At 35.5% G+C, this 19,124-nt stretch overlaps 1 protein-coding gene across 3 annotated transcripts in view; it reads left to right on the top strand.

The window, feature by feature from the left end:
* The window catches only part of NRK (Nik related kinase), a 138,394-nt gene that overhangs the window by 58,000 nt on the left and 61,270 nt on the right, over positions 1–19,124 (top strand). For all 3 annotated transcript variants that reach the window (XM_073888783.1, XM_073888782.1, XM_025865125.2), the window contains exons 3-7: positions 4,416–4,472; positions 5,803–5,874; positions 12,828–12,953; positions 16,231–16,341; positions 17,833–17,923. In XM_073888783.1, coding sequence (XP_073744884.1) covers positions 4,416–4,472; positions 5,803–5,874; positions 12,828–12,953; positions 16,231–16,341; positions 17,833–17,923 — 457 coding nt within the window. The remainder of the gene's footprint in view (positions 1–4,415; positions 4,473–5,802; positions 5,875–12,827; positions 12,954–16,230; positions 16,342–17,832; positions 17,924–19,124) is intronic.

Raw genomic sequence — 19,124 nt, 5'->3', positions numbered from 1 at the left:
GGTTTTCTATTTCTTCCTGGTTCAGTTTTGGTAGTTGATACATCTCTAGGAATGCATCCATTTCTGTCAGATTATCTAATTTCCTGGCATAGAGTTTCTCATAATATGTTCTTATAATTGTTTGTATTTCTTTGGTGTTGGTAGTGATCTCTCCTCTTTCATTCATGATTTTGTTGATTTGGGTCATTTCTCTTTTCTTTTTGATAAGTCTGGCCAGGGGTTTATCAATCTTGTTAATTCTTTCAAAGAACCATCTCCTAGTTTCATTGATCTGTGCTACTGTTCTTTTGGTTTCTGTTTCATTGAATTCTGCTCTGATCTTTATTATTTCTCTTCTTCTGCTGGGTTTAGGCTTTATTTGCTGTTTTTTCTCCAGCTCCTTTAGGTGTACGGTTAGGTTGTGTATTTGAGACCTTTCTTGTTTTTTGAGAAAGGCTTGTATTGCTATATACTTTCCTCTCAGGACTGCCTTTGCTGTATCCTAAATTTTGAACAGTTGTGTTTTCATTTTCATTGGTTTCCATGAATTTTTTTAATTCTTCTTTAATTTCCTCGTTGACCCATTCATTCTTTAGTAAGATGCTCCTTAGCCTCCATGTATTTGAGTTCTTTGCAACTTTCCTCTTGTGAGTGATTTTCCAAGCATTGTGGTTTACAAATATGCAGGGAATGATCCGAATCTTTTGGTACTGTTTGAGACCTGATTTGTGACCTAGGATGTGATCAATTCTGGAGAATGTTCCATGGGCACTAGAGAAGAATGTGTATTCCACTGCTTTGGGATGGAATGTTCTGAATATATCTGTGAAGTCCATTTGGTCCAGTGTGTCATAAAGCCTTTATTTCCTTGTTGATCTTTTGCTTAGAGGATATGTCCATTTCAGTGAGGGGTGTGTTAAAGTCCCCCACTATTATTGTATTATTGTCGATGTGTTTCTTTGCTTTTGTTAATTGCCTTATATAATTGGCTGCTGCCATATTAGGGGCATAGATATTTATATTTGTTAGATCTTCTAGTTGGATAGACCCTTTAAGTAGGATATAGTGTCCTTCCTCGTCTCTTATTACAGTCTTTGGTTTAAAATCTAATTTGTTATTTAAGGATTGCCACCCCAGCTTTCTTTTGGTGTCCATTAGCATGGTAAATTGTTTTCCACCCCTTCACTTTCAATCTGGAGTTGTCTTTGGGTCTAAAATGAATTTTTGCATACAACATATAATGGGTTTCATTTTTTAATCCAATCTGATAGTCTGTGTCTTTTGATTGGGGCATGTAGCCCATTTACATTCAGGGTAACTATTGAAAGATATGAATTTAGTGCCATTGTATTGCCTGCAAGGCGACTGTTACTGTATATTGTCTGTGTTCCTTTCTGGTCTATGTTGCTTTTAGGCTCTCTCTTTGCTTGGAGGACCCCTTTCAATATTTCTTGTAGGGCTGGTTTTGTGTTTGCAAATTCCTTTAGTTTTGGTTTGTCCTGGAAGCTTTTTATCTCTCCTTCTATTTTCAATGACAGCCTAGCTGGATATAGTATTCTTGGCTGCATATTTTTCTCATGTAGTGCTCTGAATATATCATGCCTGTCCTTTCTGACCTTCCACGTGTCTATGGATAGGTCTGTTTCCAATCTAATGTTTCTAACATTGTAGCTTACAGATCTCTTCTCCCGAGCTGCTTTCAGGATTTTCTCTTTGTCTCTGAGACTCGTAAGTTTTACTATTTGATGTCGAGTTGTTGACCTATTTTTATTGATTCCGAGAGGGGTTCTCTGTGCCTCCTGAATTTTGATGCCTGTTTCCTTCCCCACATTAGGGAAGTTCTCTGCTATAATTTGCTCCAATATACCTTCTGCCCCTCTTTCTCTTTCTTCTTCTTCTGGGGTCCGAATTATTCTAATGTTGTTTCATCTTATGGTATCACTTATCTCTCGAATTCTGCCCTCATGATCCAGTAGTTGTTTATCTCTCTTTTTCTCAGCTTCTTATTTTCCATCATTTGGTCTTCTATATCGCCGATTCTCTCTTCTGCCTCATTTTTTTTTTAAGATTTTATTTATTTATTTGACAGAGACAGATAGTGAGAGCAGGAACATATGCAGCGGGAGTGGGAGAGGGAGAAGCAGGCCTCCCCCTGAGAAGGGAGCCCGATGTGGGACTCGATCCCAGGACCCTGGGATCATGACCTGAGCCGAAGGCAGATGCTTAATGACTGAGCCACCCAGGCGCCCCCTCTTTTGCCTCATTTATCCTAGCAGTTAGTGGCCCCATTTTTGATTGCACCTCATTAATAGCCCTTTTGACTTCAACTTGGTTAGATTTTAGTTCTTTTATTTCTCCAAAAGGGGTTTCTCTAATAACTGCCATGCTTTATTCAAGCCCAGCTAGTATCTTTAAAATCATCATTCTGAACTCTAGGTCTGACATCATACTAATGTCTGTATTGAGTAGGTCCCTGGCATTCCGTACTGCCTCTTGTTCTTTTTGTTGAGGTGATTTTTTTCCATCTTGTCATTTTGTCCAGAGGGGAATAGATGAATGTGAGAACATATTGCTAACAGGGTAAAACGTCCCCAGAAAATATACTGTAAAGAAATCAGAAAAGGCCTTTAACTGGGGGAAAAGAAAGGGAAAGAAAGAAAAAAGAAAATGGAAAAAAAGATAAAAACAAACAAAAACAGAACAAAATAAAACACAAAAACAGAATATGATCAAATATGATCAGGCTGGTGCATAGATCAGTGCCGCACACTAGTTTTTGGTGTATTTTGGTCTGTTAGAAGAAAGTGCCTCCCAAAATTTTAAAGGAAGAAAAACTTACATATGTACAAAAATAAGGGTTGATACGATGAAGGGATGGAATATGACTGTAAAAATGAAAAGTATAAAAATTTTATAAAAGAATTGATAAGTTGTTTGAAAAAAGAAGACGATTTAAAAAAATAAAGGAAAAAAAAGGAGAGAATGTGATCAGGCAGGAGACTAGAAACAAAGCCATACACTAGAGATTTAGGGTATATTTTGATATGTTAGAAGAAACTGTATCTCAAAATTTTAAAGAGAGAACAACTTATATATATATGCCAAAAATAAGGGTAACTACTATGAAGGGATAGAATATGACTCCAAAAATGAAAAATAAAAATGTTTTTTTAAAAAAAAGGATTGATAAGTTGTTGGTTGAAAAAGGGAAAAAGAAAAATTCAAAAAAAAAGACAGTTAAAAAAATTAACTTTGAAAGACTAAAGAATCATGGGTAAAAAAGCCATGAATTCTATCTGCAGTATTCCCCTAGCTCTGGAATTCTGCCATTCTCATTGATCGGTAAACTTGGTCTTGGCTGGCTGGCTGTTCTTGCTGATCTTCTGGGGGAGGGGCCTGTTGCCGTGGTTCCCAAATGTCTTTGCCGGAGGCAGAATTGCCCTGCCCTTGTCGGTCTGGGCTAAAGTAATCGGCTAGGGTTTGCTCTCGGGAGCTTTTGTTCCCTGCTAGCTTTCGGTACAGCTTTGGAGGACAAGAGTGAAAATGTCGGCCTCCCAATCTCCGCCCAGAGGAGCCGAGAACTTGGGGCCCTACTCCTCAGTGCGCCCCCAGAGAAAAGCAGTCAATCATTCCCATCTTCCCGGTCTCCAGCCGCACTCCGAGCTCACCAGCCTGTGATCCTACGTTTATATCTCTGGCACCCGACTTGGTGTGGGGTCTCCAAACTCAGGAGATCCCTGCGGTGTGCTCCCCGCATTGCTCCTCCCAGAGGAGGAAGGGGATTCTCCCCGGATCTGCCGTTTGTTGGGTCCCTATTGGAGGAGCAGTGGCCCGACTGTGCCCCGGATCACGGTTTATGGCAACCCGGAGCTGAGAGCCCACTCCTCAGCTCCGTCTCTGCAGCCGGCTTCCCCACTCTGATATCTGGGAGCTCTGCTGCACTCAGGCACCCTCGGTCTTTCTGTGACCCCGAGGCTCCTGAGACCACACTGTCTGGGGAGTGTTCCACCCCCCGCTTAGCCAACGGACTGACGTCCCTCAGCAGAGCCGACTTCTAAAAGTTCCTATTTTGTGCTCCGCGGCTCTATCACTTGCCAGAAGCCGCCAACGGAGGCCCCCTCCCCTGCCGTCTATCCTCCCGAATATCGCCTCGGATTCACTTCTCCGCACATCCTACCTTCCAGAAAGTGGTCTCTTTTCTGTTCAGAGAGTTGTTGCTATTCTTTTCTTCTATCTCCTGTTGAGTTCGTAGGTGTTCAGAATGGTTTGATCCCTATCCAGCTGAATTCCTGAGACCAGACGATATCCGGGTCTCCTACTCCTCTGCCATCTTGCTCTGCCCCCCTACACCCATTTTCTTTATCCATTCAGCCATGAATGCTTGTTTCTTGATTATATGAATAGTATTTAATGTTTATTACTATTCTGTGTTTCAGGGACTCCATGAAAAAACTGGTGCATTTACAGCTGTTAAAGTGATGAATGCTCGTAAGGTAATATATCTTGTCCATATTCTGTTCACTTAATGGACTATGGTCTTGGGATAAACAGCTCAGAAAATATTTGTTTTTTAATAATTATTATACATAATTATGTGTTGTTAATCTGGATTTTTTATATTTATCACTTAATATTATTTCTATCCATTAGTATAGTATCTTTATTATTGATTTAGTATATTTATACATAAGAAATGTTTCACAGTGAAAGATCCACATACTTTGGCATTCTACAAGTGTGAAGAATATATCTATATTCCTGCCTATTTCTAGTTGATTATCTCTAGGGATAGTAAAGAGGAGATTTCCTCTAATACCATGTTCATCCTTCAGTGTTCCATCATATACTTTTCCCTGTCCCAACATTTCCTTTTGAGAATTGAGGCCTTTAGATTCTCAATGACAGGTAGAAGGAAAGAATTTGTCAGAAATGCACATTTTTCAGGCTTTTTCTGACAGATGAGCAAGAGAGACAGTTTAATTGGCACTGTTCCTGCTAACATTCATAAAGTTGTGTCATGGTTCATAACATATTGTCATAGAATTTGCTAAGCACTGATTTCTGTCTTCTTTCTTTGGCATGAGTGCCTCACTTTCTCAAGATAATATTAGTATGAACAAAGCAAATGTCAAAAATTTTCACTTCACTATACCCTAAAGAGAAATTCTCAAATGTTATGATTGAAAAACTATACATATTCACTGAACTGTTGTCAGTGCCATAAACTGTTCTTTTCCATTTTGTGCAATGAGTGAATTGCTGTAACTATTTAAGGAGTTTTATGTTTTTTATTTTACCAGTAAATGTCAAATGTTGAAAAAAACTGTTGTAAAACAATGTGAATTTCAAGGGATTTTGAAGTTTTGTGGATTTATTTTGCCCTACAAACCATGGCTTCCAAATAATCAGCCTAGTACTTTTTGAGTGTGACTTTCTAAAATACTTATTTCTTTGTTTTGACTTGAAAGAACTTTGACCTAACTTTAATCTACATTTTACATATTTTAACTTTTGAAACATTTAAAAAGCATGTTTAGACCATAGTTTCAATTACTTTGTTTTGTAAGGAGAAATAGCACTTTACAAACATCAAATTGTAATTTTCCCATTAATATGGCAGTTAAATCTGTTACTATGAATTTAGTGCCAAGTTTCTTTATATATACGAATCTGATTTTTTAAGTAAAATTATTAGTGAAAATTGAGAGAAAGAATATTATGTTACTCTTCCATTGAGTGCCAAAAGAACACAAAATACTTAAAAATAAATCATTTTCAGAGTGTACCAGTGGGTCTAATAACATTTTGTTCTTGGTTTTGCAGACCCCTTTACCTGAAATAGGAAGGAGAGTGAGAGTGAATAAATATCAAAAGTCTGTCGGATGGAGATACAGTGTGAGTACTGAAAGTCCCTGTTAGCTCTCAAGTTTTCTTCTTTTAATTTTCAACTTTAAACCAACCCTTTGTATCGTTATCTCTAGAAGGCCACCACTAAAATATTCTTGCCTGGAAGTGGTAACATACTATCTTTTAACACATTCACATAGATTCAATCATATTTGAACACTAACATCTGTCAGAAAGCAGGAGCTAGAAGAAATGGTTCCCTGAACAGGTAAGAGTTGACAGCAGGTGAAGGATTGATTATATCCACAGAGCATAGAGCCCTTTAGCTGAGTAGCAATAAAAGAGATAATGAAACCATGAGAAAATTTTGCCTTAAATTGGCCTTGGCAAGGTCTTTTTTACACTTTTTACAGGGTATTCCAGACTGACTGGCTATTCCTCCATTATAATTCTAAGAAACATTGCTATTGTAGATGAGCTAAATGAGGACTACTCTTTTTTTTTTTTAAGAAAAATAGCAGACAGAAAACCACAGGCCATCCAACCTAAAAGTCTTCAGACATCTGGCACAGTACTTGAATAGATAAAGGAGTGTGAAGATGCTTTCTACTTGAAGGTTTTTAACTGTCTTACAAAACAGTCTCTATGACTCTAATAATTTTCTGGCTCTAGAATAAGATCAAAGAAAATTCTTTTTTGGTAGATGTTAGTGATCTATCAAAATATTCTGTGGGCCTAAAAGCAGAATTCCTGCTCTTATCAGTATAATTCACTGATATCTTTTTTTCTTACTTTCCTCCTTAGCTATCTGGTATTCAAATATTTTCAGCCTTTTGTGCCTTAATGAATATAATCTCAGGACTTAAAATAACTTTTTCCATTAACACAATCACATTCAGAAAAACTTTGTATTTATATTAGAAAGGTATCGATAAACAGCTTCATGATTCATCTAGTAAGCACCAGGCTCCTGTTTTGTTTACAATGTATCTCAGGAGACAAAGCATATCCAAATGAAACAGATAGTACTGATTAATAACATGCTTTGGTAGATCAAGAAGCTGCAAAGAGTAAGGCATGAAAAATATAATCGTTTGACTAATTTTGGTTTCATCAAACATTTCTGTTAATAAATCCCTTTCTTCCCCAAATGTCTTTGGTATTCTTTCCACAGGGAAAAATATTTTGGTTCTAAAATTGGGTGAAATTATGAAGGAAGTTGTGGTATCCTTGAGCTGCCTCTTTTTGACAAAAATTAGGATATTCAGGCTACTCTGGGATCAACTGGCCCTCAGCCAGGAAATGCTATAGCATCATATTACTGGGATATGTCTGAGAGTTTTAAATTACCCACTTGGCCTGATGGATATAATGTACTTACGTGTTTCTCACAAGCTCAACTTCCTGTTAATTGAGAATGGCAAACACACTAATGCTTTCCAAACATATCTGATCTTGGTTTATTGGTTTTGGGGGAGTTTACATTTATGTGGGAAACTCACTCTTAAAAGTTTTTCTAGTTGGAAACTTTGAACTCTGATTATATATTTTAGTAAAAATAACTGCTAGCTGATCAGCCAGTTAGTATCTCTAAATCATCCTGAATCCTTTGGGATAAGAAGTTTGTGACTTGCACACACATCTCTTTGAGTCAGGGGTTTATGGAAATAGCAATAATGTGAAAGTCCAGACACATGAGTTTAAATCTCAAGTCTACCACTAGTAGCTAAGAAATACTTGGAAAGCTGGTCTTACCTCTTTAGGCCTCAGATTCCTCATAAGTAAAATGGCACCAGAAGATTTGGCCTACTTATAAACAGAGTTAAAAATACAGTCAAATGCAACTGCATAGCTTCCTGGAGCCCAGCCATTCTATTCTTGCTTGGGGACCTGAACTTTCTCACCCAGAAAGAAAAAAAAAAGCTCTTTGATTGTAGTGTCCCATGATTCATTGTTTGCGTATAACAATGAATCATGGAACACTACATCAAAAACTAATGATGTAATGTATGGTGATTAACATTATATAATTAAAAAAGCTTTTTGATAATCAAACTACCAAACAAATTAAAGGACTTAGTCTGGCCCCTGCTTCTTTTACATGTTCTTTGTGTTCTTACCTCCATACCATCATCTCATGCCTATTTATCACACTCTTTATGAATTCATATTCCTTTCAACACAACTATGGTGTCTTGCTAGGACCTGAAAGTGCCCATGTACATACAGAATTGCTAATTCCTGTGGTTTTTTTCTATATGATGGCAGATGATGTTACCATTTCAAAGAACAACCACATAGGAGGGAAAGCAGAAAGTTCAGTGGTCCTACATGGCAAGAATGAAAGTCACAAGGATCAACTTTTAGCTTTGTGGAAAACAGGTTAAGGGAATTCAAAGGGAGCTTATTAACTGAGCTTCCTTGGGAGGCTGGGATGAGACTGGAACTTGAACTCCTATATAATTCTCATGCAACAAGTTGATTGTTTTATTTATTTATGCATTTATTACACAATAAATACAAAGAGAGAACCTGTCATTGGGTTTCCAGCTAGAGAAACCAGGCCCCTCACCTCCCCCCAAAGACAAATAGGTGTCTAGATATATTTTCTAGTTGTTGAATATTTATGGGTAAATCCACTGGAAAATCCCAGGGAAATGTTAAAGAATGTTCTGCAGCTGCTAGTCATTTCTCTGAGATTTCAGGCTTTTTCCAAGATATATTATGAACACTTGGGGACATTTCAGGACCTAGTACATTGCCTTATATTTATTTCATATCTATTTTTAAAGGCCAACCACACTATAGCTAAATATAAAAAAATGTCCATTTTTTTCTACTGGGTCTCGAAGAATAAGCTAAAAAGGAAAATAATAACTGACTAGATATATTCAGCTACCTATTAATGTCAGCTAAAGGATGTATTTTCCCCTACCCCCAGGTCATCAAGTCAAGGTAATTGAAGGAGATTCTGGGGAGAACTAAAGATAGAGGTTGACCCTTTTTTTATTCATTGCCCCAGAGAAGTCAAAGGTATCCTTTTCACTGGATTTCAGAAGCCACCTATTTTTAATTAAAAGGTCTTCTTTTCTATTTTTAGTTTTTTGAGGAACCTCCATACTTTTTTCCAAAGTGGCTATACCAATTTACATTCTTGCCAACAGTGCATGAGGGTTCCTTTTTCTCCATATCTTTTCCAACACTTAATATTTCTTGTCTTTTTAATTTTAGCCATTCTACTAGGTAAAATAAGTCAGACTAAGAAAGACGAATAACATATAATTTCACTCATGTGGAATCTAAAAAAGCAAATGAATAAACAAACAGCAGAATCAGACCTATAAATACAGAGAACAAAGTGATGCTTTCCACAGGGAAGAAAGTGAGGGGATGGGTAATATAGGTGAAAGGGAGTGGGAGATACAGGCTTTCAGTTATGGAATGAAGAAGTCACAGGAATGAAAGGTGAGGATAGGGAATACAGTCAATGGTATTATAATAGTGTTGTGTGGTGACAGATGGTACCTACACTTGCGGTGAGCATAGCATAACATATAGAGAAGTTGAATCACTATGTCATACACCTAAAACTAATGTAACATTGTATGTCAAATATACTATAATTTTAAAAAATTAAAATTACACTTTTTGGTCAAATAATCTTTTCTTTACGTACTACTATATATTTACTTTGTACAATAAAGAGTACTCTTGAAAAGGTTATATAAATTGAACTTTTATAGATGAACTTTTAAATTACCCACTTGGCCTGATGGATATAATGTACTTATGTGTTTATTTATAATAAATACTATTAAAATAATATTATAATATTATTTATAATCAAATGAAATTTAGAGCTAGTAGGAATTCAAAGGACCCAGGTCGTTAATCCATTTGTAAAGTGTAATTACTTCCTGAGTCATTTCATATCACCCTCAACTTCATTATGCACTATCCTGTATTCATCAATGGTTGTAATTCATGTATGTGAATCTTATTTCCTTGTATATAAGTTCCTTTAAGTTAAGGATATGATATCTAAATGCATAAACCGATGATATGCTCATTGGAAATTCCTAACAATTTGTTACTTTTTTAAAGTTAACATTTTAAGATTTTTTTCTCCAATGCATTGCACCTGTATACACATAAAGTGTGATGATTTTTAAATTATTGAGAAGAAAAGAACTTTTTTTAGATTGGTTAAGAATAGTTACAGATAGATTATGGAACATATGGAAACTACTATGGAACATATGGAAACAAACTACTTATACTTCATGGTATAAGGGGAATAGCTTCCCATTTCAATCCAGTGTGATAAAAGTGATGAAACAAAAGTTGCTGATGTTTATAGATTAGGGTAAAAAGTGGAGAAAGGTGTATAGTTCTGATAACACTCTAAAGCAAATGAGAAGTTCAACTAACAGAGATACTCTATGATAATACCTTACATTTATAACATTCTTCTTTCAAGGACTTCAAAGAACTTTAAATTAATTGTCCCATTTGGCTCCATTAATGTTCCATGGAGAGAGGTAATGGCTGCCAACTTCCATCAGATTTCTGAGGATAAATTCAACCTTGAGAAGATTAAGTGAATTTCCAACTTTTAGCTATTAGTGGTAAAACCCAGGTGTCCTACTGCCCAGTGTAGATGTTCCTTTTTTTTTTTTTTTTTTTAGAGAGAGGGAGAGAAAGAGGGAGTGGGGAGGGAAGGAAGCAGAGGGAAAGGGAGGGAAAAAATCTTAAGCAAGCTCTGCACTGGGAGCCTGAGATCATGACCTGAGCCCAAATCAAGAGTCGATGCTTAACTGACTGAGCCACCCAGGTGCCCCTAGATGTTCTTTTATGATAACACCATACTGTCTTCTACTAAAGATATCTCTTGAAATTATGTATTCTACCTTGGAGATCCCATATGAAAGGATAGCTTCAATTATCACTATAGATATAATCCTCAAAAACAGTACCTTTAGCCCTGATCTGTTCCCTGAGTGGCAGACCCATATCTTTAATCTGTGAAATTCTATGCATCCATAAAAAGGAAGTACATTTATGTTTATTGATGTAGAAACATGCACTTTAGGTATAGAATAAGACATGCAAGTTGCAGAGTAGTGAGATATATATATTCTGAAGGAATAAACATGACTGGAGGAATATACACTCAGCTGTTACCACTAGTAGAAGGAAATATTCAGTGAATGTATAACATTTACATATTTTACTTCATATATATAAATACATTTTATCCATATATATCACTGTTGTGTTTAAGAAAATAAATGACTTTAAGCATATCTTTATAAAGGATTAGCACAGATAAAACCTGTACCTTAAAATGCAATGAGTCATAAACCAAGTCAGTGTGGTACAGGCATAAGGATAGACATACAGATTAGTGGAATAGGACTATTTCCATATATCTATGGTCAATGGATTTTTGACACGGGTGCAAAGATAATTCATGGAGGAAAATAGTCTTTTCAACAAATAATGCTGAGACAACTAGATATCCACATGTAAAAGAATTAACTTACACCCCTAGTTTATATGAAAATTAACTCAAAATGATCAAAGACCTAAATGTGAGAACTAAAACTATAAAATGCTTAGAAGGAAACATTTGGATAAATCTTCATGACCTTAGATTTGGCAATGGATCCTTAGATACGACACTAAAAGTACAAACAATAAGACAAGAAATCAAAAAATCAGACTTTATCAAAATTAAAAATTTTATTTCTCAAAGGACACTATCATGATAGTGAAAAACAACCCACAGAATGGGAGAAAATGTTTGCAAATCATACACCTTATAAAGTACTTGGATCTAGAAGATATAAATAAATCTTACAATTCAATAATAAAAAGACAGATAACCCAGTTAGAAAACAGGGGCAAAGATTTTCAACTAGACATTCCTCTGAAGATCATATACAAATGGCGAATGAATACATGAACAGATCATTAATATGATCAGTTATCAGTGAATTGCAAGGGAAAACCACAGTGCGATACCGCTTGAAACCCACTAAGATGGCTATAATAATAAAACAGAAAATAATAAGTGTTGGTGAGGGTATGGAGAAATTGGAATCATCATTGCTGTTGGGATTATAAATAGGTGCAGCACTTGGAAAACAATTTGGCATTTCATCAAAATATTAAATACGGAGTTACCTTTTGACCTAACAATTTCACTACTAAGTATATACCAAAAAGAAATAAAAACATATATTCACACAAAAACTTGATATGAATGCCCACAGCAGCATTTTTCATAATAGCCAAAAGGTGGAAATAACCCAAATGTCTATCAATTGATGAGCGAAAGTAAATCAAATAATGATATGTTCTATAATATGGATGAATCTTGAAAAAAAAGTCACAAAAGTCCACATACTATGTGATTTTCATTTATATAAGATGTACAAGATAGATATATCTAAAGAAATAGAAAATATATTAGTGGTTCATTAAAGCTGCGATGTGTGTGTAGCAGAATTTGGGAGTGATAACTAAAGAGTATGAAGTTTCCTTTTGGGGTGATAAAAATGTTTTAAAATGGATTGTGGTGATGGTTGCATAATTCTGTAAATATACTAAAAACCATTGAATTTTATACTTTAAATGGATGAATTATATGGTATGTAAATTATATCTCAATAAAACTGTTACAAAATAAACAAAAATGTAATGACTCTATTCAGTGAAAACTTTATACAGTGGCCATTGCTGCTGGTACAGGGATCACATTTTGAGAACCACTGAATTTAAAGGATCTTCAATTAAGCTTTATTCTTTCCCAAATTCCCAGTTAACCAGAGGTCTCCATTCTCTGACCTTTCTAGTTGAGATTTTATTATAAATTACTCTGTGACATAATGGGTAGCCATAGGATTTCCTTTGTTCTGCCATAGTTTAGGATTCCATAGTTATTAACTGGCATAGCTTAAGAGCTTTATTGTCTATTGTGTATTCTTATTCTGCAGGATGAAGAAGAGGATCTCAGGACCGAACTCAACCTTTTGAAGAAGTACTCTTTCCACAAAAACATTGTGTCCTTCTATGGTGCTTTTTTCAAGTTGAGCCCCCCTGGCCAGAGGCACCAACTTTGGGTATGTATTTAATTACCTTAATCTTATTTCCTAAGACTAAGTCTCACTTGAGGAAATACATTTTCAAAAGCTGAAATGTCACTTGTGTGCACCTGCAGGAAAATTTTAAGAACTCAACTGCTCAAAGTAGTATGACAAAATGTATTCTGATTCCTGGAGATGGGAATGATAAATATGGAATAATTTCAGGAAACTTAAGTTCCCGGAGAGAGGATTCAGGATAAATAGGGGAGACTCAAATGAATACTGGGAATATCTAACATATTTCTTGTCAAATATAGTTTTGCTGCTTTTAACTTTTTATGCACATTTGCTGATAAATTAGAGGTATGGCTAAGGAGACTACCTGATAAACTTGCAAATGATGACTGGATAAGTATCAATTCTAATTAGCATTTGGTATGAACATATGGGTGAATTTAAGTGTCTCTAAGTATATGCACTTATGTAACTACCAGGAGTTCTTTTCTAAATGATTAGTTGACTTATCCTTTTCTTACCCTATTTATGCCTAATGCCTATACTATCACAAATTACTGATCAATGAAATGTAAATTTTAGAGGGCATCTAAAACCTACACTACAGTTGCCAGAATTGTTGCTGCTTCCCACTATAGCAGAAATAGTCAAATGACAAAAAAAAATGAGCTTTGGTCAAAGATATGTTTATTTAAAAAGGGATATTTAGAACATAAGTGAGGTCAGTGTACACTTGCTGGCTACATTTCCATTTCCAGTTCAAGTCAAGAATAACGTTTTCAAAATAATAACTAAGACTTTTCAGAATCTTCAATTGTCAAGGAAAGATTGTTACACTTCATATAATGGACTTTAGGAAGAACAGTGGACATTATAGAAAGGTTTTCAACGAGGGACTGAATTGAAATTGTGGTTCTCAAACTTTAGCATGCATGAGAATCTCCTGGAAAGCCTGATAAAACACAGATGGCTGAGCTCCACCCATAAAGTTACTGATTCAGTTGGTGTGGGGTGGTGGGTCCATGAATTTGAACTTAACAAGTTCACAGGTGATATTGATGCGACTGGTCTGGGTACCACACCTTGAGAACCTTGAATCTTTAATTCTATTTTCTTCCACATATCCAGTTAAGTATATCTTCTACTGTCTGCAACTCCAGTTGACATTTTATTAAATATTACTCCACAGCTTTAATGGCTACTGGTATATTTTTGGCATACAAAATTTTCTTTCAATATATTTTTACTTACAAGTTTTTTTCCTCTTAACTGTATAGCAGTCTCCTTATTGGATATATTTATCAGTACTCAACTCATTCAATCATTTAACATTATTCATTCAGAACCATCTATTTGGGGCCCCTGGGTGACTCAGTTGGTTAGGCATCTGCCTTTGGCTCAGGTCATGATCCCAGGGTCCTGGGATTGAGCCCAGCATCTGGCTCCCTGCTTAGCGGGGAGCCTGCTTCTCCCTTTCCCTCTGCCTGCAACTCCCCTTGCTTGTGTATATGCTCTCTCTCTCTCTCTGTCAAATAAATAAGTGAAATCTTTAAAAAAAATCCATTTGCCACTCCTTCTGCTAGATTCTGGGGATACATGGATGAGCTGAATAGACATGTCCCTGACCCATCAGAGCTTAAAATTCATTTGCAATGACTGGTAGCAGTCAAATAATCACACATATGAGTAGATAATTGGTCAGAAGGGAAATAACATGCTTCTATGTGGGCAAGTAACAAAGGAATCTAAATTAAGTTGGGGAACGAGAAACTCTTCTTTGAGAAACTTCCTTGAACTGTGATCTGAAGGATGAATAAATTATTTGTGGAGGTAAGGGTTTTCATTAAGACCATTTACAATTTCTTGCCCATGTAAATAAAAACAAATAGGAAGTAAGTAAATGACTAATTACCATTTATAAAGTGTATGTTCTGGGCACCATGCTTACAAAGCTGAGAAAATAATTGAGAATGTCCTACATTCCTTTCAGAGTAGAGCTCTTCTGACTCAGGTAATATTAGCAAGATTTTCCAGGGTGCATCTGAATGAATGGCTTTAATTCAGGTTTGTCATGGTTTAAAATGAGCCCCTTTTCTTCAATTACCACAGTTGTACATGTTGTGCCCAATTAATATAGTTAATATGAAAATTAAGCTTTTGTGGCTTATCTGTATTATTGGTTTTGTTAGTCTGTTTCTCTTCTGTTTTGTGAGAGCATACTCAGGTGAAAGACATGCAATAATATTAGTTGTGAACAAATATAAATTAAAAGAGTGATTTTCTGAAAAGAAAATGTTAGTATTCCAAAAGGAAATAAGGTAGAGTTTTAAATATTCATGATTTGGGGCCTATTTTTTTGGTTTCCTTCTTCTATAGCAAAAATTAATTAACTTGCCTACAGTTCAAAAAAAGACATGTTTTGTTGTATTTATATAGCAGTTTTGACACAGGCATTAATGCATAAACCTGTGCTTAAAAAAAGTTTGCTGGGTTGATTATAATAGCTATATTCTCTTTCACATTGGCCAGTCCTCTAGTTAGCTAAAATGGGAAAGGAAATTTACTAGTTGGGCCCCTGATTCATTGATGGCAAAAAGATAAATTTTCTGAGAAATTGAGTTTATTAATAAAGTAATATCTGAATGAGATGCTGTCAATGATAATAGCCTTAAAATAGATTTTCCGTAGCAGTAAAATCATTTGGAAAAAAATGCCCTATAGGAAGGCAATTGACAGTTTCCCCCTTGGAATTGTAGTTTGCCAGTATCTTAGAGAAAATAATCTAGAATTTAAAATAAAAACAAAAGGATAATAAAAACAAATCTAGTCTTAATTTTGAGGTGTAAATTCTTTTGAGATACTTCTTTCCTGTTTTTTCACTTGCAATCAAACTGTTATGGTCTTTCCCCTTGAACTCCAGTCATCACTCAGGCTTGTCTCCTGTACAAGCTTATTTCTAAAGGCATGTAATCATTCTGTTTTCAATAAACTGAATGTTCTTCCTTCTCAGTATATTCAAACATTATCTATCCTTCAAGGCTTAGCTCAAATTCCACCTCCTAGTTAAATATCCCTGGTGTGATACCTCCCTTTCCTCCTTCCACAGATCCTTGGATATGTTCCAACTCTTTTTAATTCCACTAGCCTTTAGAGACTTCCACCAGACAATTGAGCCAGTCTTTGCAGTGTCTTAATCTCTAAACATCACATATAAATACAAGCCATATGGACTGAAACTCTCCAGATATTTTCAGAGAATTACTTTCTAATTCTTCACACTTGACTGGCTTCTCTGCAGATGGTGATGGAATTATGTGCAGCAGGCTCGGTCACTGATGTAGTAAGAATGACCAGAAATCAGAGTTTGAAAGAAGACTGGATTGCATATATCTGCCGAGAAATCCTTCAGGTGAGTCTTCATACATTCTCCCCCGGCCTTGAAAACACCTGGGAGTAATATATGCAATGTACATTATACCTGTCTATATAGGGTGGTTTAAGAATTCTGAACATAATTTCTGGATTAGGATACCAAAAAAACTCAAATGGCTTTAGAGAGAGCAGATTTTCAGGTGATGTCTTTAACTTTAGGTAGACCGCAAGAAGGGTAGCCAGGGCCTTCCAAATCATGGTCTTTAATGGCTCTGTCAGAATGAGACTGTTGTGTTCATTGGATCATGGAAATAACCACTTGGAATATTTATTACATTATTTGGATTTTTAGAGTTCTTTAAAAAAATGTAGCACTATCATTAGAGATTAAGAAAAAAGTAAGACAAAGGTCAGTGTTTTACAGAATGGCCCCAAACCATCCATAACCATTTTGCAGACAGCTATCCTATTTGAATAATGCCCTGCTGGTAAAACTTGCTTTATTTTGAATATCAAATTGGATGAGAACAATCTTCTTAATCTACCACACTCAGATTTTTCTTTGTGACTTAAGTGGTTAGGGTCACCAGAGGAGGATATAAACAGAACTGATGGCACCACTGATATATAATGTTAGAATGTTCTTCCTCCCATCTTAATTGGATTCACTTGTGCTAATAGTGTAACTAGTTGAGTGTAAACTCTGGACTGAGTTTAAATTCCAGTTCAGTATATATTAGCTTTGTGTCCTTGAATCAGTTACTTAATTTTTCAAAATCTCACTTTTCTTGACTATAATATGGGGTGATATTAGTTACCCTCCTCAAAGGATTGCAGTGACGATTTCATAATTTCCTCCATGTAAAGCACTTAGCACAGTCCCTGGCAGAAACTAAAATAAAGGACTCAATAAATATTAGCTGTTTTTACTGTTACTTCTATTATTAATCCCCAGTTATTATCTGGAGAAATCTCCCTGAAGCCAGGTCACGGGTTAAGCAGGGCACAGGTTAGTTTTAGTGGTGAATAGGCTGGATCCAGCATGGTAAGCCAATACAAATTGCAAATGCTTTAAAATGAATTTCCATATTCTCCCAAATTCTCAGCCTACAAGGTTGACTAGAAAATATTTTGGATTAAACAAATGGTTGGATGAGGAATAGAGTAAAACAATGGCTGAGCTATGATATTTAAGATGTCCAGGTCTTCACTCTTATGGTTAGTTGGAAATATGGGAGACTAGAAAGGAAGGTAAATGGCCCAATGTATACAAACACTACTTTTTGGTGTTCTTTTCCTTTCATGGGTGTCCTGATTTATTTTCCTTTCCTTATAGCCAAAAGTAGTATTTCTGGGAACTGGTTGTAGTAATTCCAGCCTAAAGAAAGAATTTTGTCTGAAAAATGCAAATCTGGGCCGTTTTTCTTACCAAAAGGTCTTCCAAAAATACTAAGAACAGTACCAGAAAAAGAGAAAATATATATACTGATGTGACTTTTTGAATAAATATGTATCTATCTATGTGCAGGGCTTAGCTCATCTTCATGCACACCGTGTAATTCACCGGGACATCAAAGGTCAGAATGTGCTACTGACTCATAATGCTGAAGTAAAACTTGGTAAGTTTGTTCTTGTACTTTAAGTGAGGCCCCCAGTATTTTAATGGAGAAGAATCTTTTAAGATAACTGTGTTTTTTATCATGTCATTAACACTATCCTCTACTTACTTAGGCTGTGTTTTCCTTGCTTGCAAAACCAGTCAAAATTTGAAAATTTGTTTGGGAAGGGAGGTGGAGCAGGAGAAAAAGGCACCTTTTACTGCTTCTCTGAAATCATGTAGTTAAAAACTTTTAAATTATAATGGAAGACTTACATTTTGGTCATTGTTTTATTCTCTATTAAATATAGATATTATATTTATTTTAATAATTGAATTATTGAATATTTATTATGTGCAAGTTTCTGTGCCATGGACAAGGAAACAAAAAGACAATTCTTCCACATCACAAAACCATATTTTTCAAATAATATCAAAGAACTTTTAAATTACTTAAGTACAAATTGCTTCTTTGGAATTTTCCCTCAAATATTTAAAGAACTGATATCAGCTGCTCCCATAACATCCAACTTAACTTCAGAATTAGAAATTAAAAGACCAGAAAGTCCCTGGCTTTCTATTCCAGGTTTCAGAATGGCATAATTTATTTGAAAATAACCACACATACTGTCTCACAGGCACACAGGGCACAATTTATTGCATCCTTTAATGTTTAAAATAAATATTGTTGGTTGGTTTGTAAATAATACCATATGAATAATGTCAGTACTATGCAATGGCAGATAACCTCATTGATATAGAATATAAATTACTGGTTATTAAATCCTGTATTATTTTTAAATGATAATCAATTCTTGCCTACCATGTCTCTTGCATGACCTTAAGATAGTTCCCATTTTCCTGATGAACAAAAACAACCACAGCAGGAATTTTTGTTCATTCATTGAGAATGTTTTCATTGAATATTTGTGGAAGAAGCTTGAGGTAATTGTTCTTGAAATAAGGAAAAAGTAATTTCAAGAAAATGTATTATGTCTTATGTGTCTAAAAGCTACAAAGCTAGCAACACAATTTTAAGACACCTTTAATAAATATGGGGAATTTGGATCTCACATTCAAATGTGCAGGATAGATAGTCTATCACAAAGCTACATACACACTATGTTCACATGTGGTAGCACTCCCATATACTTCTGTCAGGTTTCTGGCCAACTCTACCATTTGCAACACAGAAGAGACATTGTAAGTAAATGAAAAGCCAC

This window comes from Callorhinus ursinus, unplaced genomic scaffold, assembly GCF_003265705.2.
Source record: "Callorhinus ursinus isolate GAN/ISIS: 27379988/994484 unplaced genomic scaffold, GSC_fseal_2.0 scaffold95, whole genome shotgun sequence".
NCBI classification, from domain to species: domain Eukaryota; kingdom Metazoa; phylum Chordata; class Mammalia; order Carnivora; family Otariidae; genus Callorhinus; species Callorhinus ursinus.
The sequence above is the reverse complement of the archived record's forward strand: the minus strand, read 5'-3'. Positions and strand labels throughout refer to the sequence as shown.